Raw genomic sequence first — 25,498 nt, forward strand, 5'->3', positions numbered from 1 at the left:
GGGGGAGTAAGTGTGAAAATGCATTTACAAACGCATCTCTTTAAAGAGAGGAAGTCACACTATCTTCCATGACTCTGTCATATACCCACCATTTATACATTTATACTCCATACCTACGCAGGGGAAGCTGCTTCCCTGAGTTTGTCCCTCTCTCCTCCCGGTTTCCCTCAGGCTCTGCATTTTAGCGACCAGCCCTTCCAGCAAAGCAGGAATGTCATCCAAAGCCGCACAGCCCTCAGCCAGGAGAGGGGGGAGAGCGACTGAGGCTGGTTCAAGGCATTTCCTCGTTGCAGGAGGTGAGTCCCCCACAGTAATTCCTGCCAGTCTGAAGAGCAAAGATCGTCTTTATAGCAGCACAGTGTGCTGCCAGTAAACCGCTGCTCTGGCCCACATCTCAGCAGTGTCTCAGCCATGCACTATTTATACAGATAATGGGTTGGAATATTTGTTCTTCCAGCCACGCACATTGTTAGACTTTATTTTTTTGAATGGGCACCACCTGAATGCAAGTTTAAGTGGTCATCTTACTGTGATTCTCTATGATAATTCAACATATTAAACTGTTTATTTAACTCCATAATTCTGTTTCCAAAGTTGTTAGGGTTTGATTTTGTATTTCCAGGGGGTATGTGTTTTGATTTTATTTTTTTTAAAGTAGATTTTGGCATGTGACTAGCATGACAAATTCTCAGCCAGGAGAACAGGGAATTAAGCAGGCCATACCTCTACAAATAAAAACCATGGCACAACTATGACACCATGGTGAAAATGTAGCCTGAAATACTTTTGTGTCCTTGGGAATGGAGCCGGTACAGCAGTGTGATGATTGCTGCACACTCACAGCCTTACACGTATCTTGGGGAATGACACTGGAGGAAAGGCAGTGCCAACCCATCTCAGGTTAACAACGAAACCACAGTGCTACAGGCCAACCACTTCTCAGGAGTGACTGATAGGTATCGAGGCCTTCAGTGAGGATGACAAGCAAATGGGTGTCCAAGAGAAGCTCCTGTATCTCCTTAGAGATTACAGCTCTGTTGCATCTTTAGGAAGCCAGCACTGGTCTTGTGTCCCCAGTCATCCCATCCTATGCATTGCCCAGCGCTCACTGTTGGGTCCTGTGGGGCACCAGCATAGAGTTACACTTGGAGCCCAAAAATTCTTCCTCTGAAACCAAACATTATCATCATTAGAGAGGCATAACAAAGGTAATTTTTCTATTATTTGCAAGAAGAAAAAAACCAAATGACCAGAAAAGGAATCATCATAGGCCAGGTAAGAGATAAATTATTACTACAGCAGAACTACTGAATTCCATTCCAACACTCGGGCATGTCTCACAATGCTGTGGAAAGTTATCAGGATACAAAAATCCATTCAAAACATAGACCATGCTCCTGGCAGGCTCTTTACTGAAGCAGATGTTTGTCAATAAACAGAAATTTAACTGTACCTCCATGGCATTTTGTTATCTAGAGCTGAAGAATACCACTACATATTTCACTTCTATATAGATTCATCTATTCTGCCTTAGTTTCTAATATCCATCATGATCTAATCTATATCAGCAAGACCACTCCATTTCCCTGATGGGATAGGTGCATTCTATTAACATGAACAAGTTTTATGTATATCGCAGTCCTGGTGGCTATTTGCAAACAGACTTTCAGTTTACCAAAATGCAAGAGTCTTATTTATTAGGGGAAAAACCACTGATCTAGAATTAAACACAACAGCCTTACATTACAGATAAAGATGGGATGTTCTTTTCTTCCTTTCCACTTGCACGGCACTTTAAAACCTCTCCGTCTTCATGCAGACTTTGGGGAAGGGAGGGTTAAAGCGAAGCCCCCCTCTGCACCCCAAGTGCTTTCAAACAGTACATACCCTTTTCAACATAAGTGTGCTCCATAAAATCCTGACTGTGCTTATGCTCAGTATTGGTTTTGTAGCTTTTATTCCTGAAGGAACGTTGTGATAATTTAGCCTGAACTCCTTCAGTCTCCCCTCAAATTTCAGCCACTGATTACTACAGTGCTGTCACTTTTAGATATGCAACAACTCTTGATTTAAAAGGCTACAAAATATGGAGAATTTACCACATCCCATGACTGTCTTTTTAAGTAGCTCTGTTTCCACAATGCCATGAATGACAGCTTATTTTTTTATCCAACATAAAGGATATGAGGAAACCACAAGACATGACTGGGTTCCAAATCGTGCTGTTTACGAGCTACGTGCAAACATACAAACCCTGGTAGCTGAGTGTCTATCCAAAGTCCTGTATCAGACCTCAAGAGTTATGCTGTTTATACAGAATTTCATCCCCAGTATAGACTTTCAATGCATTTCTCTATAACACTCTTCACCCTTCAAGATTGACATAATTGACTGCAGATGTGCCTCAAAACATGCTTCACATTAGTTGGTTGATGGCAACTTCATTTTATAATATTGACTAACTCAGGCTTCCACCAGTGCCTTAAGCAGAAACCAGAACTACTTGATCTTCCTAGAACCAGGAGATTCAACAGCATTAACTTCACATCGTCAGCTGGGCAGGAGAAAACTGAACCCTATTCCTACAAATTACCACCTGACAGAAATTCCTGTGCTACCATTTAAACTCAGATCCTGCAAGCTTGCACACAAAGATCCCCTCCCTTGCAAGAGGAAGTATTTCCCCAACACTTCCCAAACTACATCATTTCTTCATCCCCTTTGCATTTTGACTTATGGCAGCCGATCTGTGCTCTCAAACCACAGAGGTAGTTGCATTTTGGCACACTATCCCTCTACCTTTGTGTGTTAGACTATGACATACTGTTATGCTTTAGGACATCACGTCACCTGTTATTCAAGTTCGGTGAGAATAAATTAAATAATACAACTATTTCTATTTAAAAAGGAAGAAAAAATGTGCTTCCACAACGCTACTGCGTTCACCTTTTCAGGCAAAGACATGTATAAGGCCTGGACCAGCCTTCAGAGACTCAGACTCAGGAAAATGAGTCCTCATTAGAGGAAGAAATAAAAAGCAGCTCCACTTTCAGCAACAGTCAGTGTTGCATGTGACCAACAGATAAAGTAAATAATTTCAAGCCAGATGGACTGTCAAATGCTCCATGTTAATCCCTGTTCCTTTTATCATTTCCATCAGTGTCTACAGCAAAGCCTACTTCTCACCTCTCCAAGGCTCCTGCTTCAAAGCAACACAATGAATCAGAAACAACACAGATTACATACAAATTCATTTTCACTTTTTTCTTATTACTTGGGGAGTCAGTAGCATTTTCCTTCCAGAGTATCAACACCAGATTTACTCAAATAAATGAATAAAGGCTGTTTTCATTAAATGCATTATGTTTAAGCAACAGGGACAAATAATTTCCTGAAGAGCTGAGCACAAATACGAATACAGTCCACAGACATGGGTTTCATCAGTCTAAATATTTTCAGTCAAAGCAGCTCTGTATGCAATTAAAAATAAAATCAGAATAAATCCCAGCATTTTAACATCAAGTAATGCCCATTCTAAAAAAAAAAAAAAAGAGAAAAAAGAGCACATGTACGTGAGAGTCAACTGGATGGCAACAGGAAACTGTGAAGAAAAGCTCACAGGAATTCAGGTAATTCAGTAACACTCATACATTTCTCAGCATAAGGTTTTTCCTAACTAAAACCTGTTTGTGTTGCATCTCTATACCAAGGAGTGGTTCAAGAGCTCTGGGTAATAACACATCCTACTTCAAGGAACATTATAAACACGAACTAATTAATCCACAAGGCATGTCTGGGGGTTTGCTGGGGAGATGAGTGTGAAGCATCTGCTAATCCCCCCCCTTGCATGGCAAGCCATGGGCAGGCCATGGTGGAAGGGGCCACAACCCTCATAAACACGGAGCTTCTTAATTTTGGTGCTATTAGGGGTGGCTGGTGGTAGACTACTAGTGCTAGCCCAGAAAACAGCAGCTTTTTGATCCAGCAGCAACAACAAACTAGCTGGTGTCATGACTCTGCCTTTGGAGAACACGTAGGACAAAGAAAACAGTCTCCTTTTCAGAAAGGCACAGTCAGGGTATCCGGCACTGAGAGTTATTGACAGAAATTGTACAATTTTTTATTGGACTTCTCTCCAGAAAACATGATAGGAACTTCTGCACCTGTGGCAGCACGTTCTAATTTATTAAACAACACACTCCCACATGGATGACAATCAATCCAGCATGCAACAGCACAGCCCAGAATAGCAGTTACCTTCTTCGTTATGTCAGTAAGAGTTCCACCCATGCTGCACCATGGATAAGCTCAGTGGCATTCAATAAGACCACTGTGTGACATCAGCAATTCTTCACATTGCTTTTTTTAAAAAATAAGAAAAAAAATGAAGCACAACAAGCTAGAATGCTGTTGTATGACTGCATGCTAAAATCCCTGATTCTTCATCTGAAAGTTCCTTAAACATGATTATTCTTCCCACTGCGGCACGGAAGCCAAACTTGGCCAGAAGCTCTGTGCTCAGCCAAGCTATGGCAAAGGAACCTCCTTATGCTCAGGAGAACCTATTCATTCCAGGCTATGCAAGCATTTTTAGAGGTTTTGACATACAATTCAACGTATATACACAAAGAATGTTTAGTTTGAGATAGAGAACAGAAAGCCAAAATCTCAAGAATAATCTAAGATTTCTCCAATGCTTCCTGACCTCCTTCATTGAGCTACTTTCTTCTGTGATCATCTCCAAGGGAGATGCCTTAGGTCTATGTAAAACAGTGTAAAATTTTATTTAAAGTGCGTTTGTAAAACTTAGGTCTGTGTAAAACAAGTGACTTTGCTTTCATTGAAAAGCAGTGCCACTGCCGGTTTTAGCCCCAGTGAAACAGATTTCCTAAACCAGCTTGGGAACGAATCCAACCTCACAGAAAAAAACACCAGCAGATTTAAAAACATGACAACTCTCCAGGCTTTTTTCTTTTTTTTAGTCTCTGCATAACTAAACAATCCACACAGCACTGAATATAATACAGGTAGTAATACTATTATTATTATCATCCTACTCCCTTACAGTGTTCTCTCTGGGAAGAATATGGAGGGAAAAAGAGCGCTCTGCATGACAGGTAACAGTTGTCTTACCTGAAAAACTCCATCAAACCTCTCAGAAACTATGCAGAGGAGAGCAGTACAAAAGCATGAAGAGAATATAAAACTGAAGTGGAGGCTATGCCCTTCATTCTGAAAATATTATTTGAGTGATATTTCTGCAAAGGATGGAGTCACAAATTGGCTTTGTTATACTGTTCTTTTTACTTGACTTGGTTCCTAAACTGACCCTCAAGAGATCTAAGTGAAGCATGTTGAAATGGCTACTAAGGAAAACCAGGCATATTTGCAAACATTTGAAAATATATCTGCAACTGTTTGACAAGGTTCCAAGGCTGTAAGCCCGATATCTGGGGAAACTAAGAGCAGTGACTGCAAAAGTTCAGTAGTTACCAAGGGAGATTTCAGACAAGGACAATGCTGGCCTTGCATTTAAGAAAGGAAGTCCTTTGACACCAGAGATAGCTAGCACTGAAACACAGCTGGCAGCAAAGCAGTAACACCTCCGGCATCCAACTCAAATGCACTAATGGTTACACTTACCCTCGCCAACCTCTGAGCAGCGTTCTAAGTGATACTTCGCATACAGTAAGTGGATAAAAATGCTATCAAGGAGAAGGTGAATAGAAAGCATTCTGATGGAAAAACTTAAATGCCTCCTACTAAGGCGTGATAAGCACTCAGAAATAAATCTTGTGCCGTACAAGATCTGCTAAGAGAAGTAATAAAATCTGGAGTAAGACATAAAACAAGAAGGAGGCAAAATGAGCTTATTACTGCCCTTTTGAAGGTTTTGGCTTCCTCCCTTCTCTCATTTTCAAAGCTTGAAGGTACGTAAAAACATCGCGAAGATCAATTCTCTATGGCATTTTTGCTCTACGGCCATGAATGACAATCCTACAAGCACAGAGAGGTTTTGGAGATTTTATTCCATACCTCATGGCCTCAACTGTGTTTTAGTCTGCTTGTAGGATTTACCACTGTGGTGAGAATACATTTTTTAAAGAAAAGGCAAACACTGCTATTTACATAGAAAACACATTTCCCTGCCTACTGAAACATAAGCTCTTAAGAAAAGTGTTTACTGAAATTTCAATATAATAAGGCAGCGGTTCAGTAGATTTCAGATATTCATTGCAGCACATTTTCCTTGAGAGGTTCTTTGTTTTGCTTTATCATTCTTGACATTTCATATAGCACGTTATGAGCTTTTGCAGAGGAACACCACTTCTACCAGAGCAGCACAAATTGCAGGGGTGGGGGAGGTCCATGCTAAACATTATTAAAAGATCTTCCTTTTCCAAAATCAGAAATGAATGCAAAGGCATAAAGCTGTCTGGAAGCACAAATCCTTTTAAAAGCATCAGAAATGAGGGATACTCTCATTTTTATTAAGAAAGTCACCTGCACACCTGTCCGAGTTCTACTTATTATACAGGTCTTCAGTGGTCAGATGAGCACTGCACCCTGATTTAAGGAGGAAGTACACAGAGTTTAGAAAAACCTTCTAGATTTCTGTCAAAAGAATCCAGATGACACGGTTAGACCACAGCTTTGCAAGACCAATTCCAAGGAGTTCAGCCCCACACTGAAATTAAAATCATATTTTATTTTAAAAATATACGTTAATATTCACTTTTGTAGCAACACTGAGATTAACATTACTTTTAAATCATGATAATGGCAGCTTCTGGAAGTGATTTGTTGCTCTGCCTCTCCAGCCCATTTGGTGACTGCTTTGATATATAAATTGTTAGCAGATCTACATACTCTGAAATTCTTCAGAGCAAAAGCCATGCTTCTTGTTTGACTTAATAACTGTCAGAAACATCTCCCAAATATCAATACATATTAAACTACACTTATGTTGGGATAAATCTCCACAAGTTTTTTCCCCCCCACGCTCCCCCTTTCTTTCTGTTGGGTTTCTCCCCATCTACCATCATTTTTCAATCAGTGGTGCACAATATTTGTAACTTCTTTCATGGATCATATGATACATTTTAATGGCACATCCTTTGTTCCATTAACTTACTTTATTTTATGTTCACTTACTGCCAAAATCCCTATGCTGTTGAAGCGTTCACTTTTTTTTCTCCTGTACATAGCACTAAGTTAGCAGTTTCCTTAAAATTTTGAGTTAATAAATCCCTAAGTAATTAACTGACATATCAAGCTGTACTACACCATTGGACTACTGGGGTGAGGACTGGCACTGCATAATTTAGCCTCTCAGAAGTCCCAGATCCCTAGTTTTGGAAACTCTTTTATTTCCCTAAAGCTTCCTGACAAAATAGCATGATCCTCTTCAAACTGAAAGCAGTGACAGAATTGCCACTGACCTCACTGAGGACAAGGTTCCACCACCAACCCAAGGCTTCATGATTTCAGATTGTTTCTGTACAAGTCACAGGCATTAAGAAATGTGTCTCCACCTCAGAACTAAATTACGGAATCACAGAATGGTTTGGGTTGGAAGGGACATTAAAGATCACCCTCTTCCAGCCCCCTGCCATGGGCAGGGACACCTCCCACTACACCAGGTTGCCCAAACCCCAACCAGCCTGGCCCTGAGCACTGCCAGGGATGGGGCATCCACAGCTTCTCTGAGCAGCCTGTGCCAATGCCTCACCACCCTCAGAGTAAGCAATTTCTTCCCAATATCCGATCTAAATCTACCCTATTTGAGTTTAAAATCACCCCTTGTCCTGTCACTGCACCCCCAGTCAAAGAGCCCCTCCCCAGCTTCCCCTTTCGGTACTGGCAGCCTTTGGGTGTGCAGCAGTAGATAAAACCACTTGGCACTGAGATAGCACTTTTTATTGCATGCATTTTACAATTGATTATGCCTTTCAATCCCTTCTGCAAGACAGCCACACCATACTACACACTGGAAAACCAGCCCAGAGGTGCTGTCATTTACCCAGGGAAACACTGGTGAAATGCCAGCACCCAGCCCCTGTGGCTCCATGCCCCTCCACTGCTGGGAAGAAGCGCACAGGTCTCCATAACTAATCACCGTTTCTCTTTCTGACAACTGAGCTACAGCTCCATAATCCTTTGTTAACATCCACGTTTGTGATCTGATTCTACTGGAGAAAAAGAGGTTGTTAAACTGTTCAAGACACAATCCCAGTCTGTTGAACCTGCCTCAGTGCCCCAAAGCTCTTCCAAGCCATCTGGAGAGAGTTTAGGCAGTATTTCTAGTCCTAAAGCACATTTTCAGGCTGAAATCTCTGAGATGAGAAGCTCCAATACAAAGCACCTGCAGCCAGTTGCAGAAATTTACCTGTCACATGCATGCTCTTCCCCATAGCTTCCTCTGCCTTTTAGCAGACCACCAACTTTAGCTACAGGCAATAACAACGAAAAAAGCCTGAGATTTATTCTTAATGCCTGACTAGCAACAGGTCCCGGCAAAACACCAAGTTTTCTACCAAGCCTTTTCCTTACTCTTCGCTCCTACTTTCTTGTAAGACTATCATTATCTCCAACCTTCATGCTGTTTCCCTCAGAAAAAAAAAATAAAAATATAAAAATAACAATTAAATCCAAAAATTTTTAACCTGTACCCCAATGTTAACAGTACCTCTCTGTTATGCACCTCATAGCAAAATTCTATCCTGATCCCTGTGTCGTATCAGCCTAATCTATGAGTACCTGTGTAAAAAAGATAGAAAAGACTGCTCTAGTCCTCAGAGCTCCTGGGATCCCAACTGGCAAACAGCGCCAGCACCCAGCTTTATGACCATCAGCACCACATTGGCAGCACTTGAGAAGTCAGGGTGTGCTTCAGGACAGATTACATTACTGTTATTTGAGCTCAACCACCTGAATCTTACTGCTGCTCTTGTAATCTTGCAGCCACACCTGTCTTACTGATGGCATTGTGGTAGCCTCAGTGTTAGCACTTTAAAAGGTATCCAGCAAAAGTTCTCACTTTTTTTTTTCTGGCCCGTTGTAAGAAGCCCCCAGACTTTAACCAAATTGCCTAAAGCCGGAGGACATCTTCCCAGAGTTGCTAGAAAAAAAAAATAATATTGCATGTCTTCCTTTCCCCCTTAATCATAGTTTTAATATCTTACTTTCCTAGATGCCTCAAGCTGAGTTGCAGATAGTGAGTTGGTTGGAAATGCTTCTTCTTGATTTTTTCCCTCTCAGCTGCTCTTGATATATAAAAAGAGCTGACCCATCCGCATACTTGATCTCCTACTATTGTGGTGCACTTAGAACTTTAAATATGATACAAATAGGACTTGGGTATCTTTCTGACATATGGATGAAGTTCTGGAGGGCACACAGTCATGATAAGAATTACAGTAAAAAACACAATCACGTGGTTTTGGTATCTAATTTTGGTCTTAACTGAAACAGCCAAAATACCCGACTGTACTGAGAGAACCTCTGTGAAGGAGCTCGTGTTTAGAGTTCCAAACCCAGGAACTCCTGACTGTGACCAGACAGCCTTCAAAACCCCTTTGGCTTTGGAGCTGAGAAAACACAGTGAGTGAAGAGGTCATAGACCTCATCTGGTGATTAAGAAAGGAATGGAGGAGACTAATTTAATTTAACCAGAGCGGGTGAGATTGGGGTTTCCACCCTAAAATTCCTCTCTGCTTTTCTTCCAAGCTCTGCTCGCTGCTCAGTCACATTGGTGCTTGCATTTCAGTAGCCAGCAGCACAGACTTGGTGCTATGCTCGAGGACGGCTCTGCCCTTACCCTGCAGAAACCAGAGGTGAGGACAGGTGACGGTCAGCTGGGAAAGTTGCTCTGGGCAGGACAATACAAAAGAAATGAGCTGAGGATAGCCCTGCTTGCTAACAGCTCCTTCCTACCATGGGCCTGAGGTAATGAGACGCTGGGCAAGGGGCCAGACAAGCCTCTGGATTCCTGCAACCAAAGGCTGCTTAAAGTTGTTGAAAGACAATATAAAGGTGGTTTTGTTTCAGCCACTTGAGACAGCCCCAGAACTCCATCTGGATTGTAGAAAGAGCCTCAAGAGTCTTGGATTTGTCTCCTTATTTAAAGGATATATTGGAAGTCACATCATTTGAGACACTGAAACTCAGCTGGGCATTGTACTAACACCTCAAGCAAGCGCCTCAGTGTGTTGCTAGAGACTTTGGACATTTATTTATTTTTCATATTAAGACACAGACTGAGAATATTCTTCAGAGGCCATACTATATCATAAATAATTAAGAATTTGTTCTAATACTGACAGCTTAAAAATTGCATGGGCTGGGTCATTGGAACTTGAGAGCTGGAAGGAATCCAGCCCCTCCAAATAAAGGAGCTGGAAGGAACTCAGGTAACATCAACAGAGACATACAGTAATTTACTATACTAAACCAGTTCTTTTTTTCTTTCCTTTCCTTTCCTTTTTTCCCTATTCTACATAAAACTCCTGAAACTATTCTACCATACAACATAAAACAGAAATTACTGCAGAGAGGCAATGGATGTGAAAGTGAATAAATATACATATTTAAAAGGATAATAAAGTGCTCATAAAATTGTTTGCACAAATAGAGAAGTCACAGTGCTAATGGCAGCTCCCCATACCGATATTATCAACACATACAGACTTCAAGTTGTGGTCTTTGCATTTAGATGAAATAACATTGCATTTGGTGGGGAGTTTTAACAGAAGAGATGCTTTGATTGAGGCAAAGGATTAAAGTGAAGAAATAGAAAATTCTGATTACCAAAGACACAGTTTCACTGTGAGGAAGAAATAAGCATACGCAACAACATTTAGGCTATAGAAAACTCTCCTGAAGAATATGCTGAAAATCACATTATTTGAGGCACTTGACATTAATCTGAATGTAATACTTGTAAGTATACCACGAAGAAAACATTTGCAGTAGGGGAATCCTCTCAATAACCTTTCCACATCCAGTTTCTACTAACAATAGGATCCACGGTGGCATGAAATGAACAGAGCCTAGCCTAAACATCCCATAAAACAAAAGAAAAGGAATCACAATATTTTATACAAGTCTCTCTATGTATCAGTTATCTAACACCATGCTGCTTTTTGTGACATTTTGCAGTAGCCTACTGCTCACTTGATCACTTTATAGAGGCTGAATAAAGATGACTAGGGATTTATCGCCCTCTTGTGAATAGGAAAAAGGTTGCAATCTCTCGGAAAAATGAACGTGCAAACGTTCGTGCAGTTGTTACTACTAATGAATCCTGTGGTAAAAATATATCTGTATAAGTAATAAACATAAATTTGGATTGCTAAAGGTAGACTCACTGGTCTGCTACCTTTAGCAGTGCAAATTTATGTTTATTAGCTCTACAGATATAATGGTAAACCAGGAGGTCGACCTTTAGTAACCAAAAGAATTTTATCAGAAAAGGATAGATTACAAAATTAAAAAACAAACTGAAATCAGACCAAACCAGGTATTTTTTCAATTAAAGTAGGAGATAGCAATCTAAATTCCCCAAAATCACTGCCTACAGCACTGATCTCAAAAGGCATGGCTTGCTCAAAGGTGAGTTAACCTTTCCTGACTACAGCCGCAAAATATCTTTCAATGTCAAAGCAAACAGGATGATGAAAAAAAACATCTATTTAGCCATGCCAGAGAAGAGGCAGCCTTTCAGTGGCAATAAATGATCATGGGTCTGAGTCCGCCTTTGTTGCAGTCCCTACTGAAGTCCCCAGAGAGAGGTGTAGGTACGTCTTGGCAGGCATAGGCCCTTCCTGGGTGCACACACAACACATCGACTGTATTAATACAAATTAATTCTACTTTTCTATCACCACACCAACTAGCCAGATAGCTTTCTCCTGTAGTTCTTCAACAAAGAAATCTTACCAAAACTCTCTCCTGAGATTATTAGCAAGCTGTAATACCAATAAGCCAAGTGCCATTTGATCATGAATAACAGAGGACTCTCATTATGAGAAGCAAAAATAACACTGTCTTACAGTAATCCGAGAGCATGTGTCTTGGTTCTACTGCCTTCCCTAATTTATAATAAACAAAGCATAAATCCTACCCAAATGAAGGCATCCACAAGTCCTACTAGCACAACATAATAACCATTTCCACAAAAAGCTATGTATTAATACCACTTAGCATAATAAATATTTGAAGTGATACTGCAGTAAGGAATACAAATTCACCTATGTCTTTCCTGTTCTTAGTTGTGACACTTAATAAACACAGCTTTATAGCTACTATATTTAAATGCAATTAGTTCTATATATTTCCAGCTTAATAAGAAATAATACATATTCATTTCTGCTCATTAACAGTCAGTATATAACTCTTAGCTAATGAACATTCAATTACGTTCCCTGAATACATTGTGGGATAAATTCTCTTTTTGTTGCTCATATCAGTTCACTTCAATTCAGTTGCTTCTAATTAAAATTCTTTTGCTTCATGTAGACAAAACTAGTTTTTTTTGAGTCCCTCGAGACTTCTTTAAGAGTTGTTTTATCTTTATGTACAGTCAGCTCCCTAATTAATGCTTTAAATAGGGTAAACTTTACTGAGGCTCCTGGGTTCAGTTCAAAGGGAAAAAAAAAACGTTAATTTTATATCTCATTCTCACGCAATTCACTGGAGTCTCTCTTTTTCTTGTAAATCTACTTTTTTCTTTTGTTTTCAAGTGAATTTAATAATCAGGGAAGGTGCCAGCTTGAGAGCACTGGGAGTTGGAGATCCCCCTTCATCAGTCTAGAGTTTTCCCTACCCAGAGAAACAGAAGAGAAATTCTTGTCAAGTTGTCCAGTTTTGCAGCCACCACAGGTGAGGAATATTTACAGGAGGATTCTCCAAGGGGACAGCCCCAGTAGATTCCCTGAGATAAATACTACCTTTATTTTCAGCCAGCATCAGCAAAGCCCAATGCTAATGTATGTTTTCCTAACTTGTTAACTGAGCTAGCTCAGCAATCTATCTGCTTGTCTAGGACCTAAAATCTAACACAAGTCCTACTTACTCCACCAGAACCAACAACATGCAAGTTAAGCATTTACTCAAGTGTCTGCCTTTGCGGAGGTCATTATCAGGTATGACTTGCAAACTGAAGTGGCTAGGTTCTTGCCTCTGCTTTTACCTGCCTTCTGTCAGTTAGCAATGCAAAGAGAAAGGAATTCAGTAGAAGCACATTCAGGGCACTCTTAGAGGTTTCTCTCTCTAGTGTAGCATGCCAGGACACGTTCTTGACTATTTTACCTATACCAGAGAATGGGCTGGACTCCCATACTTAACAGACTGGGGATGGCAACTCCTCTCTAACAAAACATCTAGAAATAACTCAAATGTAATGACTCATTTACAAACTTACCAGGCAAACATTGTGTGAACTCTATGTACACCAATATAAGAGAGATAATACTAGAACAGAAAGTCCAATGTTTACTGAACAAGGGAAAGCGGCAGAGAAAGGAATTCTTGTTAAAAGAAACATCTAGTAGTACCCAGGAGAACCCTTAGCTTTAGAGGCGGTTCAGTTTTATTTAACATTAAATGAAAACTCCAAGATATGTGCATCTCTGCAACCGACTTGAAAAGCGAAAAACAAAGTGGGGGCTGGGAGGGGTTGTGTATACATGCATGCATTTGAACGCACACGTGTGTGTCTGCTTGGATGGACTATGTATGCCTGTCAGCACATCCTCTGGTCCACAACTACCTGAGCACCATGAAAGGAACAGGCCAAAACTGCTTCCGTTGTTTGAAGTAGGAATGAAACAACAAATTCTACTGAGGGACGTGCAGATCTAGATCCTCAGCAGATTGAAACTGATTGATGGAGCCCTAACAAATAACACCGTACATTATCCAGCTCATTGAATGTTCCCACAGATGGCATTTTTTATTGAGTGTTAAGTAGATATTAGTAATAGCGACTGTTCAGTAATGCTTGTTTCACTTACCTTATATAATCAGATATGTATTTTTTCCCCAAAGTCTGCCACTTAATTTGTCCTTTATCAGTATGGAACTTGAAACAGTAGAGGGTGTTTCTGATTCCTCTCCCACAGTAAGTATGCTGTCTACTATTGCAGCAGATACGGACTGCACAACAGGCCATGTTTACCCCTGTGGACATCATCAGGGAGACAAGTATGTGCACAGTGCTTAACAGTAAGCCTGAGTCTGCTTGGAGCCTCATGCAATGCCCTTCTGATTCTGAGATACAATTATCAGAAATGTTTGTGTTTTTTGTGGCAGCCTGCCGCAGTACTATTAGCATAGCGTGTTACTGAGGTTGTGTGTTGCATGACTAAGGCATGAAGACCTTTAAGGGTATATGGCTTACCAGGATAACACTGGAAGACTGTGCCAGGTGGAGAAAAACAAAGCTGATGTGACTTACATTACTCTATTTGGCTTCACTGTTCCCTGAAGAAAACATCCCGTCAGCTGCACCCAGATTTTCTCTTGGAAGGAATTAGTCGGCATTCCTCCAGGAGGGAAGCAGAGACTGAACTTGCGTTAGGGGACCACGGCCTGGAGAGAAAGGAAGGAGAACTTAAGTTGACAATGAAAACATACTAGGAATCTATTTCTGTTCTCATGCCCATTTTGCACAAGAAGTTCACATTTTATATCACAGAAAGTAAGCCAATAATCAGGATGCTACTTTGCATGAGGAAATGTTGTCAGTTGTTCTTGAGGAAGGGTCATGTTTTTTTCCTCACGAGCAGTTTACAGATATTGGGCTAAATTTTCTGTGCAGAAATATTACATGACCGTGGCCACAAGAGGGGGCATTTTGGTCAAAAGCAAACGCAGCACTTCAAACACGAAGGAGGTTTTCAGTTTCTGAATCAAAGAATGCCTTTGTGAGTGTGTTTTATAAAGTTAAGACAACAGGCCTAATTGAAGAATTAAAGATGAAAATGCTAAAAAGGGCAACTTCATTTAGCTTCTGGTTCAGATTTGGAATTGCTAGTGGAAGATTTAGTTCACAAGAATTCCTTATTCTGCAATGGATGATTTAGTCTACCCCACACTTTACAGAACTGATAAATACTGAAAACACTTATAAATTACTGTAGTTTTATTAAAATTATTATGGTAAGAAGATATATTGGAGTATATTTTTACAAATGCCAGGGAAAATAAGCTGTTCCAAAGGCAGTTCTGATGAGAGAAAGATCACAATCCAATTTAAGCTGTATATATAATTTATACTAAAAAAAGTATAAGTTCCATAAACTTTTTTAAAACTGTGACAGTTTATATGAAAGAAGAATCCCTGTTTACGCTGTGGAAGTGTTTACTGGGTTGTCCTCTGTCACTGATATGATTCACCTGGATTGCATACAGAAGCTACACCTGTTCTGGAGCCACTATTTTCACAGTTTCTGGGTAGAATCAAGACAGTATCGGGTAAAGCTCTTTAGGGAAATCATATGCCTTCCTACTGACCTGCAAAACTAAAGGTGTGTTTTCAACCTACAAAAATAATTAGTAACAAGCTAATGTTATTGCTCCCACATTGCCAGATACACATTCTGGTAAAATAAAGATATTGAAACGATTCCAGACATCAGTATCATAATAGCTTGGTGGTATTTTGTGTTAGTGGAACAAGGATCAAAGTTCATTCCACCACAGTCTCACAGACCAAAATGGATTTATTATTCAAAAGAGAGACTGATGTCAGTTTAGGCAAAGGATCACACCTTCTCACATTCTGAACATTCACACATTTTTCTTGCACTGTTTGTATCTTGGTGCTTGCTTAAGCCTTTTTCATGATGTTACGGCTAACCAGCCTTAGATGAGTAAATATTTACAATCAGTATCACTGTTTTTTAACAAATGTACAAGTTACCAGAAACAGATTATTTTACACAATAAAAGCATCATGTCTGCAAAATTAGATGCTTTATTATTTCCTGGTTCTAGAGATAAGATCATTACAACCATTTAATAAGGACAAATGCTGTGTTTTATTCTTAGAACTTTGTGTTGTAAATGACAAGTAATTATTCAAAAATGGATCCAAGAGTTATGACTTGCAGTGTGTGTCACAAGGACAGGCTACTGAGATAAAAGCAAGGATATATAAACGTGTTAGACAGAAATCAACCCTTCCTGCCCAATCAGTAGCACTGGTCAGTCCTCCTAGTGAGTAGCATTTCCAGTTTGGGTACTTCGAGACAGGTGTGGACCTATTGGAGAAAAGCCAGAGAAAGGCATTAAGTATAATCAGATATCTAGAAACCACGACCTGGGAGAGAAAACCTGAAAGCACTGAATTGTTGAGTCTAGTGAAGGCTTGAGTAAATCACAAAAGCACTATGAAAGAGTGCAAAAAGTAGCTGCAAAGAGGAAAGAAAACAGTTTTCATAGCCACCAAGTGAATATAAATTGCAAAGAGACTCTGCTCAGATATAGAAAAAATGTTTCATAATGTAACCAGAGAAGTGCTGGAACAAATAAGCGAATCATCTGTCAAGAATGACGGAGGCAGAACTGATCTTTCTGCTCTGGGGTTTCCCTCTAGTCTTACTTCCCATGATGATTGTGCTGCACTGGTTCACGCTCTGGTTTTTCAGAGGCCGGTGCTGATTCCAAGGACGGGCAGTCACAGGGTGACCCTGGAAGCCCGCCAAGGGAAATCCCACATTTGTCAAGCTTCCACTATTCGCAGGCTTCAGTTAACCCAAATATATTATTTTGATTATTCCTTAAGCACCTGCACATCAAGCCACAACTGAAAAATAATTTTATAATAATTAATAATTACTATCTTTGTGGAAGTAGACGTGCCAAACTGGGAACTGAACTGTGAGGTTTCTATAACAATTTTTTAAAGGAAATACAAACAGTCCAGTGACAGACTAACATTGTGTGAGGAAGTATCCATGTTTTTGTGTGAAGAACAGATGTGAGACAGAAGGGAGAGCCACAGTGAAGTGTTTGAACCAAGGCCACGGCCTGGAGGCCAGGAGCCACCAGTCACTGAGCGCAGCGCTCTAGGGGCTCACCCTCACAGTCACAGCAGATCCAGCGCGAGAACCCACAGGCTCGCCTCCTCAACACCATCAGGCCAAAGCTTCCTTCGGTGCTGAAAAAAGAAGCAGCCACATGAACGTGAAGTAACGTGAGCGACGGGTAGCACCTCCGCCTCAGCCACCCCTGCCTCAGGAGCACGGCCTGACCACGGCCTCCCACCCATGGCCATGCCCATGGATGCTGCTCATGGTGTCTCTCTGCAAGGTGGCCGTGCCAGCGGAGGCCCTGCCTAACAGAAAGGCCTCGGTGGGCCTCCACACCTCACCTCCTCCTGACCTCAGCTCCTGGCAGCTTTCCACAGCACGGAAATGCACCCTCCAAGCAAAAAAAAAAAAAAAAAAAGGGGGCAAAAAAGCCTCCTGTTGTACACCCTGTGCGCATTTGCCTCCCTTATCTCTCAGATAACAGACGTGGTGCTTGCCAACGAGGCACACCACCCACCCCTCAGCACTCGGGGCTGGGCAGGGGAAGGAGGACAGCGGGCTGGGGGCGGCTGTGGCGGCGACAGGGGGGAGCCCCGCGCCTTCTTGCTGCCACCTCAGGAGACGGGCGGCAGGGGCGGGTCCGGCGGCTCCATCTTGCGGCCCCTGAGGGCTCCTTCCCCGCGGCGGGACGGGGCCGGGCGGGGCCGGGACAAGGGCAGGGGCTGGCACGGGGACAGGGACGGGGACATCGCGGCCCCCCCGCCGGCAGCTCATGCGCAATCAGCCGCCCGGCGGTGGCGGCCGGAGCATGGCGCCGCGGGTGCTGCCGCTGCCCAGGCAGCACTCCTTCTGCTCGCCCGTCGTCCCCAACCCCTTCGTCCACCCGGGCCGCCTGAGCGCCGGGGACAAGCTGCGGGTAAGGCTGGCGGTGCGGCGTGCCGGGAGAGCTGCCCTGCCCTGCCGTGCCCTGCCGTGCCCTGCCGGGCCGGGGAAGGGCTTCCCGGCGGGGGGCGGCTGCCCCTGCCCCAGGCTGCGCCCCGCGGGCCGCCATTTCGCGACGGGGCTGCGCGGCCCTGCGGCGGCTCCCGGAGCCGGGCGGGAGAAAGCCAGCGGCCGCCTGAGGGAAGGAGAGAGGGGAGGGAAGGAGGGAAGGGCTCCCGGACAGCCGGGGCTCCCCCCCCGGGGCTGTAGGGCAGCCGCCGTTGTCCCCTGGAAGGGGGGAAAGCCTCCAGGTTAGCAGGGCCTGGGGCTGTGGGCTCAGCGCACCGGCCCGCCGACGCCGGGTTTGAACTCCTGATGCGAGGTGTGCAGCAAGCTTGTGGCAAGGATTGTGCTGTCCCTACAAATAACATGTCGCTTCTGAAACAGAATTCCCACGTCCCCACTCGCAAAAGTGAGATGCTGTCCGTGGTGCCAGATGCCTCTGGCGCTAATGGGAAGATGCTGACAGCTTCTCTCTGAAATGATGTGCTAAAATAGAAAATAACGTTCTCTTTTTACAATAATCCCATTTCAGACACATAACTCGCTGTAAGCTGATTTTAAGCCTGCTTTGGGGGAGGAAGGAGTCCCCCCTTCTGAGTTCCGTATCCCAAAAAAAATGGGTATGCCCACCTCCCCTGCCTTAGTGCTGCTGTCGCTGGGTGAATTGAACCGGGCTCCTGCAGTCCCACTACAGTGCTGGACCATGCTGACGGTACTTGCACAACTCAGAAAGCAAACAGCATTTCTGGGTGTTGATTTCCAAATATCTTCACTTTAAAAACTGAGGAGATGAACCAGCTGTGAACTGGCATCTCGGTGAAGACAAGGAGCATAGCAGCATGTAGGCAAACTTTCAGCATTTTCTGCTGATTGTTACACATACCTAAGGCTGACATGCAACTAAATATTTTGTGTTCCATATAGCTCTCCCTCAAGTTATAAATGGTGTTTACCCTGAAGGTAGCTAGTTAGAGGAAATTTGAGAAATGTGGAAAACAGTTTCAAATCTTCTTAACCCCTGTGTTTTACCAGCACAGCTCAAGTGCACCTGAATGAGAAGCTGTAGGCATGAACCCCGAGGTACAGGTAGCAGTTTCTTAATGAGGTTCCAGAAATGGACAGTTCTCTCTGCTGGCTGCTCTTTGTAGAGGATGCACAAACTACTTTTAAAAGCTTGCAATTTTAAGCTTCAATTACCATTTTATCTGTAATAAATATACCCTTTTCCTTCAGGAGGAAGGGATGAAAAACATGGTATGTTTTAAAGCAAGATACCCTCTATACATAACTCCACAGTGTACCTGGAAGGAGAAGCAACCCAGCTGGGACAGGACCCAGCACTAGTGAGCTTTGAAGCAAAATTGCAGTAATCACTACTGACTGCAGTAGTGAAAGGTTACACAGTTGTTGTACACAACTTAAACAGAAAGTACCCAGGTGATTCCTAATTTGGGGAAAAGTTCTTTGGATGACTCAGGATAGTTTTATCTTTGTAATTACTGCATATTGAAATGAGCAGATCTGATCCTACTTAAGAGTTACTGAACTTTAAACCTGTCTTTCTTCTGTACGTTTTTCTCCGGAACTTTTTCTTTTCTAACCTACCTTGACCTTTCTCTTTTCTGTCCTTTTCTTACCCTACTCTGCAGCTGATGGAGCAGGAATCAACTCTGCCTCCTTACACAGTGACCTAGAAAGCCAATAGCTTGCATCAGCACATCAGTACCACCTGTGCATCTGCCTAAAATAGATTAATGAATTTATTAGTTTTGAGGGAGGAATTGTTTTGCTTTTGCTACTGCATCCTTTATTTTTTCATTGTAGGTCAGTGCATACATTTACTTCTTTTTTTTTTTTTAATAAAGTAAAAAGGTATTTTAAGTGAAAACATGCTGATTTATGCTTATGCTGCCCCTTGCACATTATTGAATGCAGCTGAAATGTTGAACCGGGACTCAAGATCACGTTACAAGAGGACACACATGGTGGAAAAAATAGGGATCTGATTCTGGGAGGCAAGCAGGGAGTCTTGGTTGGTTTAACTCGCTACCTGAATTTTTCAGATTCTCTGTGACCTGTACCAAAAGAGCAATAAATCCCCAGGGCCAAATCTCTTACACCCAGCTACCGAATCCATTTCTGTGTATCCATAGTAGTCGTTTTCTTACTAACCGTGAAGTTACTATTAAATTTCCGTAACTACTTAGATACAACTTCTGTGTAAAAAGCATTGTATACTTCAAGAAGGATCAAATGATACCTGAACGTCTATCTACCCTGGAAATATGTTATGTGGCAGTGCTTAGAGAACATAAGCTGCAACACCTGCTGCCTCTACTTATCCTAATTTACACTGCATATCCACTGTCAAGTTTGGTATGTTATTACTGTACCTTTTGTAACACAGAAGAGAGTCCTGAAGGCCCAAAATTCCTGTTAATCCCTGTCACTATCACAGGTTTGGAGACTAAAGCCAGAGCCTCTCCTGAATATTGGCCAGAGGGCAGTAGGAGGATATTACAAAGGAAGAATGAAGGAGTTGGGCAGCCTGCGGGAGGACTGTGTCAATGAAAGGAAAATTAGAACCAAGCTACTGTATCTAGGAATTGGATTAAGAATACTTTGATTAATTGGATTAATATAAAGATGCTTATATTCCAAATGTCCTATAATCATTAGTTCCTTTGGAAAGGAGAGAGGTAATTTAAAATCCTCTGTGTTGCTTAATAAACATCGTTCAAGTATTTAAGTACAAACAAATTTGGAAAACTTATTTATTATTCAAAGCCTTGTGATTCATGTACTGTAAGTAGTCATTGCTGAAAAGATGTCTAGAAAGGCTGAGTTTGTGAGAGGAGTGCTGTTGTGCAGTTGTAGGCTTCCTTTTAAAATAATAAAGCTCACAACTTGGCTAGTCCAAACTCATTATCTGATCTGGCATGACATAGAGAAACGTGTGTGCCTTCACATCAAAATCCACTTGACTTGCTGGCAGTTTGTGACTACAGACCATTCAGATTTAAATTCCAAAATGGGAACTTAGCAGCTCTCTCCTCTTACAACTATTCATTTGATTAGAACTGGTATAAAACTTAATGAATCAAATTCTTTTTGTAGATTTATATAGGCTGATACCTCCCCAAAAGACAAGATGAATATCATGCAGGCTTTTTACCTAAATTCAAAGGTGTGTTATACGTTATTAGAAACTCTGCAGAACAACAGATGTTATTACATAATTACAAGCTAAATGCTTATCAAAATGTGTAAGCTAAAACTACCACGCTTCTCCTTGACTAACTTCTGCCATGCTTCTGAACTGGGAGAGTTGTCAGTCTGTGACTACCGATGCAGCCATGTTCTAAGTTCTGAGGGACTTTTACAAACACAGCTCAAATAAAAACAATTATTCACTATAATAACTCTGCTTGGGCGTGCACTGCTGTGTGTGTACACACACAGAACTGATGCTCAGCATGCCCCGAGCTGGCCAGGTGCCAGAAGGCGTCGAGCTGCTTGCAGCCTGCCGGGAATGCTGTGCTGTGACTTCCGCAAGGTATCGCAGCTCATCTGCCTCCCAGCCTGGGCTTGCTCAATCCACGTAGGGCTGTTGTTGCGCCACAAAGGCCAACCTTCAGGATATAGTTTCTAAATTAATGTGCTGAGGTAAGACAGCTGAGAATTTCTTCCTGCCCTGCACCACAGGCTGCTAACAACCTTGTGCCAATGCACCTCCTTCCCAGAGCTGTGCACGGAAAAATGCAAGCTGAATATTCATTAGTAGGGGTTGAGGGTAATAATTGAGTATTATTTGCAAGCAGTGTTATGTCAGGTTTCTACTTCCCCCCCACTCCCCTTACAAGTGTGTATGAAGAACTGAGGAAGCGGTGAGGAGCGATGTCAGCTTGGGGCTGTTTCAGACCAGCTTTGCTACCCAGTGTGGTTGTCTGACTGTAGCAGAACTCTCTCAAGAGTTTCTTTGCTTCGAGTTAAAGCAAGCTAATAACAGCTTCCTGACTGTGGGGAGAAAAGGGAACTAAGATTTTTCAATTCATTCTGAAGTATGCAAGGAGATCCCAGCACAGAGTTAATAGCCAGGATGCTTCACACAGACAGGAGGCAAGAAATTAGTCCCCATAATCTGAAGGGCCCTGCTGTATGTGTACTGCAAGCAGTGAGCAGATGACTTCCAAAGGCCATCAGCCTTGAGCTGCTACAACAGCACTGTAAAGTCCAAACCCATGCCTTAAACCACAAGTATAATTTTACCAAAAAAAAAAAAATGCCGAAGTCCTAACTAGGGGCGATGAAGTTATGTGGCCTCTGCACTACTACAGGCAGTCGTACTGAGGATCACTTGCAGCAGTAGTGTGACTCAGCACAAGATCTGTCATTTTAAAAGGAGCAAAAGTACATTGTGATCATCTTAGCAATCCCGCTTGGCTTGTATACAGATGGCAGCTGGTGACAGAAGGCTCCAGAGTGGAGATGCACTTCAGCTGGTCAGACTCCTCTGACCTTGTATGCTGCAGAACAAGCCGAAGTATAAACTAAGGCAGGCAAACTGTTTACCCTCTCTGTCTAACAGCATCCGAGCCAAAAACCCAAACAGTCAGATGTTCTAATTCTAACTGAAATGGGAATGCAAAAATATTTTCTGAAACACTACAAATGACTGACTTCCCCATATGAAAACAGGAATCATTAGTGCTTTCATACATTAAATCATATGGCAGTAATGTAAATATTTCACAGTCCATAAAATGTAACTGCATAGATATGAGTAATTCCTGTTGATGCTATTTCTTGAGATTTTCCCCTCTTTTTTCAGACCGTTCTTCTGGGGATTATTTTGCTACCTCTCCGTGTCGTATTTATTACATTCATTTTACTGCTGTCATGGCTGGTTGCATCAATTGCAACTTACCGTCACCATGGAGGAGGATCTGTGCCATTAAAAGGATGGAGAAGGTAAAGTGTGGCCAAGATTTATAAAAAGTCTCTGCTTTTTTTTTTTTTTTTTTCTTTTTTTAAATAACACAAGACCAAGAGATTATGGAGAGTCCCGCTGAGGGAACATGTCCGAGGTATGGGAAGATTGTCACTTAATTGTTTAAAACTGATTTAAAAAAAAAAAAAAAAAAACAGTATCAAGAGTGATATGAGTTCATACAAAAAAGACACTGAAACTGCCAAGTACTCTCCCTGCTCTCCCAGTAGCATCATGCTAAAATGCTATGAAATTTGACCAGAGAAATAACAGAACTTGTTGGGGGGCACATTGTTAGGAGGTGCTGTACATTGCCTTATCTCTAAAATTGTAGCTGTGAAATTGTAAGCTCTAACACAGAAGATGATGGTCCTTCCCTCCCTCTGCTTCCTCCCCTTTACCCCATGCTCTCCTTGTGAGTAGTGTTCCTACCCTGTGCCTGGCCACAATGCTGGTGAGATCTATGCATTTGTTTAGAAAAGTAGCTGTAATTTGGATGATATTTTTGTGTTTCTGTTTACAAGGAGGATGATCCAGACAAGCCTTTCATGCCTAACTCGTACCTTGTTCTTCGTAATGGGTTTCCAAGTGAAAGTAAAAGGGAAAGTGGCAAGTCTGCTGGAAGCCCCCATCTTCGTTGCAGCTCCTCATTCAAGCTTTTTTGATGCCATTGTTTCTGCCTTAACTGGAATGCCATCGATAGTATCTAGAGCAGAGAACCTTTCAACTCCAGTATTTGGCAGTAAGTATTCATGAAAAAATAAAATGTTAAAAGTCTTATCTGTGAAACTGATTAAGGGAAAGACTTTTAAATCCTTGAGTTCCAAAGATACTGTCAGATTTTCAGTAAAATCACTTGGGGCAGCTTATCTTCAGAATTGGTCAAAACATTTGAGCGTATACTGTTTCCTTTCAGGCATGGAATATAATACCACTTTAAATGTGCTTTACATCGAACGCATGTTTCCTAGCTGCTGAGTAGAAAATTTCTCTGAAAATTCTCTCAGTAGGTAGCTTAAACAATCTGTTCAACTGCTGTCTTTTAACAGTGTGGCCCACAAACACAGGACATGTTTTGGTAAAGGTTGTTTCAAAACAGACCTGAACTACAGCAGTCTGGAAAATACCATATTCGTAACTTGCAGGCACTGTTATGGATATTTTTTAATGGGAGTCAAACCAGGAAGGAATAAAAGAGAAGTTACTCAAAAAGGAAATGCAGAGAATGGGAAAGATCAGATGAGTCATGCTTCTATTATTTTCTCTTCCTTTTGGCACAGAAAGAATCCCAGTTTGCATTATTCCTGGAATCAGCAGCAGCCTTTCTGCTGGCTGTATCTGTCTCTTCTCTCCGTAGGATTCTTAAAAGAACAAGCCAACAGTAGCCCAAGACAGAACTCAGTAGGCAACACAGACAAGTGGCTTGGTAGGAAATAAACTAACTGTTGATATAGTGATCTTATCTTAAAAACACAGGAGTGGGATGTCAAAGATAATTATTTCCTCAGTTTCTCATCACATTTCAGCATGTCCACACATTCTGATGTAGAGTTCTGATAAAATCAGTTTTGTTTTTTCTTTTTCTTTTTTTTTTTTTTAATTACTCACAAGCCATGTCTGCTTCGTAACTAAAAAGCACTTGCTTCTTCAGCTTGGGCTCAAGGTACTTCTTCGTTGCAGTCTGGATGCGTTGGGCCCCAGTGTGGTCTGTAAGGAGGTCTCTTTCTTACAACTGTGTGGAAACGCTCAGTGAAGGATAACAGTAATATTAGTAGAATGTGTGCACGAGAATTTGATAAGTTCGTACCTACTGTCAAGCTCCTCAGCTTGAGGACAATAATGATACTCTTATCTATTTAGTCTGAAAGCTGTTTGTGTAGTCTGTTTCCTAGTATGAGCATAACAAGTTTTTGTTACAGGGGAGCCTTGAACACGTGTTTTCTAGGCACTAGTGTAAAACAAATGAACATTTGGATCTCTTTCACAGCAATTTTAAGTTCCCTTCAGCCTGTAGCAGTTTCTCGTCAAGACCCTGATTCACGAAAGAATACAGTCGCTGAGATAACAAATCGGGCATTATCAGGAGGCCAGTGGCCACAGGTAATAAAGATATCACTACTCTTCTGTAATATATCCCAGATACACTGTGCATCATAATATCAGGCAGTGCCCAGATGAATAGGATTCTGTTGACATACGAAGTCAGCTCTCAGGTCTGTGACAGGTTTGGGAAAGGAAGAAGAGAGGCTGGTGCCCAGAAAGAGTTTTGTCACGACAAACGAATCAGTTAAATCCAGACAATACCCATTGCTGTTCTAAAATGCAGATGCTCTTGGATTTCATTCCCTATTTTAATTCTTAACTTGCTGTCCTCAGTGTAGCAGTTGACTTGTATTAGTATATGTGAATCACTATTCTCAGGCAAGCTCATGTGTGAGAAGCTGTGGTGCAGAGCTGCGCTCACAGCAGTTGATGAGTAACCCAAGCT

General features: G+C 41.9%; 2 protein-coding genes across 3 annotated transcripts in view; one reads left to right on the forward strand and one right to left on the reverse strand.

Annotated features, from left to right (window-relative positions):
• Positions 1-25,498, reverse strand: part of LOC310905612 (uncharacterized protein) — a 724,478-nt gene that overhangs the window by 544,806 nt on the left and 154,174 nt on the right. The window contains exons 5-7 of the mRNA XM_083852137.1: positions 17,085-17,164; positions 14,459-14,592; positions 8,761-12,822 (exon numbers count right to left, since the gene is read on the reverse strand). The gene's annotated coding sequence lies outside the window, so the exon portion shown is untranslated. The remainder of the gene's footprint in view (positions 1-8,760; positions 12,823-14,458; positions 14,593-17,084; positions 17,165-25,498) is intronic.
• The window catches only part of LPCAT2 (lysophosphatidylcholine acyltransferase 2), a 29,795-nt gene continuing 21,960 nt past the window's right edge, over positions 17,664-25,498 (forward strand). The window contains exons 1-5 of one of the 2 annotated variants that reach the window (XM_083852092.1): positions 17,814-17,952; positions 21,138-21,207; positions 22,852-22,991; positions 23,535-23,752; positions 24,998-25,110. In XM_083852092.1, coding sequence (XP_083708218.1) covers positions 21,172-21,207; positions 22,852-22,991; positions 23,535-23,752; positions 24,998-25,110 — 507 coding nt within the window. In that variant the 5' untranslated portion in view covers positions 17,814-17,952; positions 21,138-21,171. Of the gene's footprint in view, positions 17,953-21,137; positions 21,208-22,851; positions 22,992-23,534; positions 23,753-24,997; positions 25,111-25,498 lie in introns of both variants that reach the window. The other variant, XM_083852091.1, reaches the window with a different exon arrangement.

This window comes from Anser anser (genome assembly GCF_964211835.1).
Source record: "Anser anser genome assembly, chromosome: 11".
Taxonomy (NCBI): Eukaryota; Metazoa; Chordata; class Aves; order Anseriformes; family Anatidae; genus Anser; species Anser anser.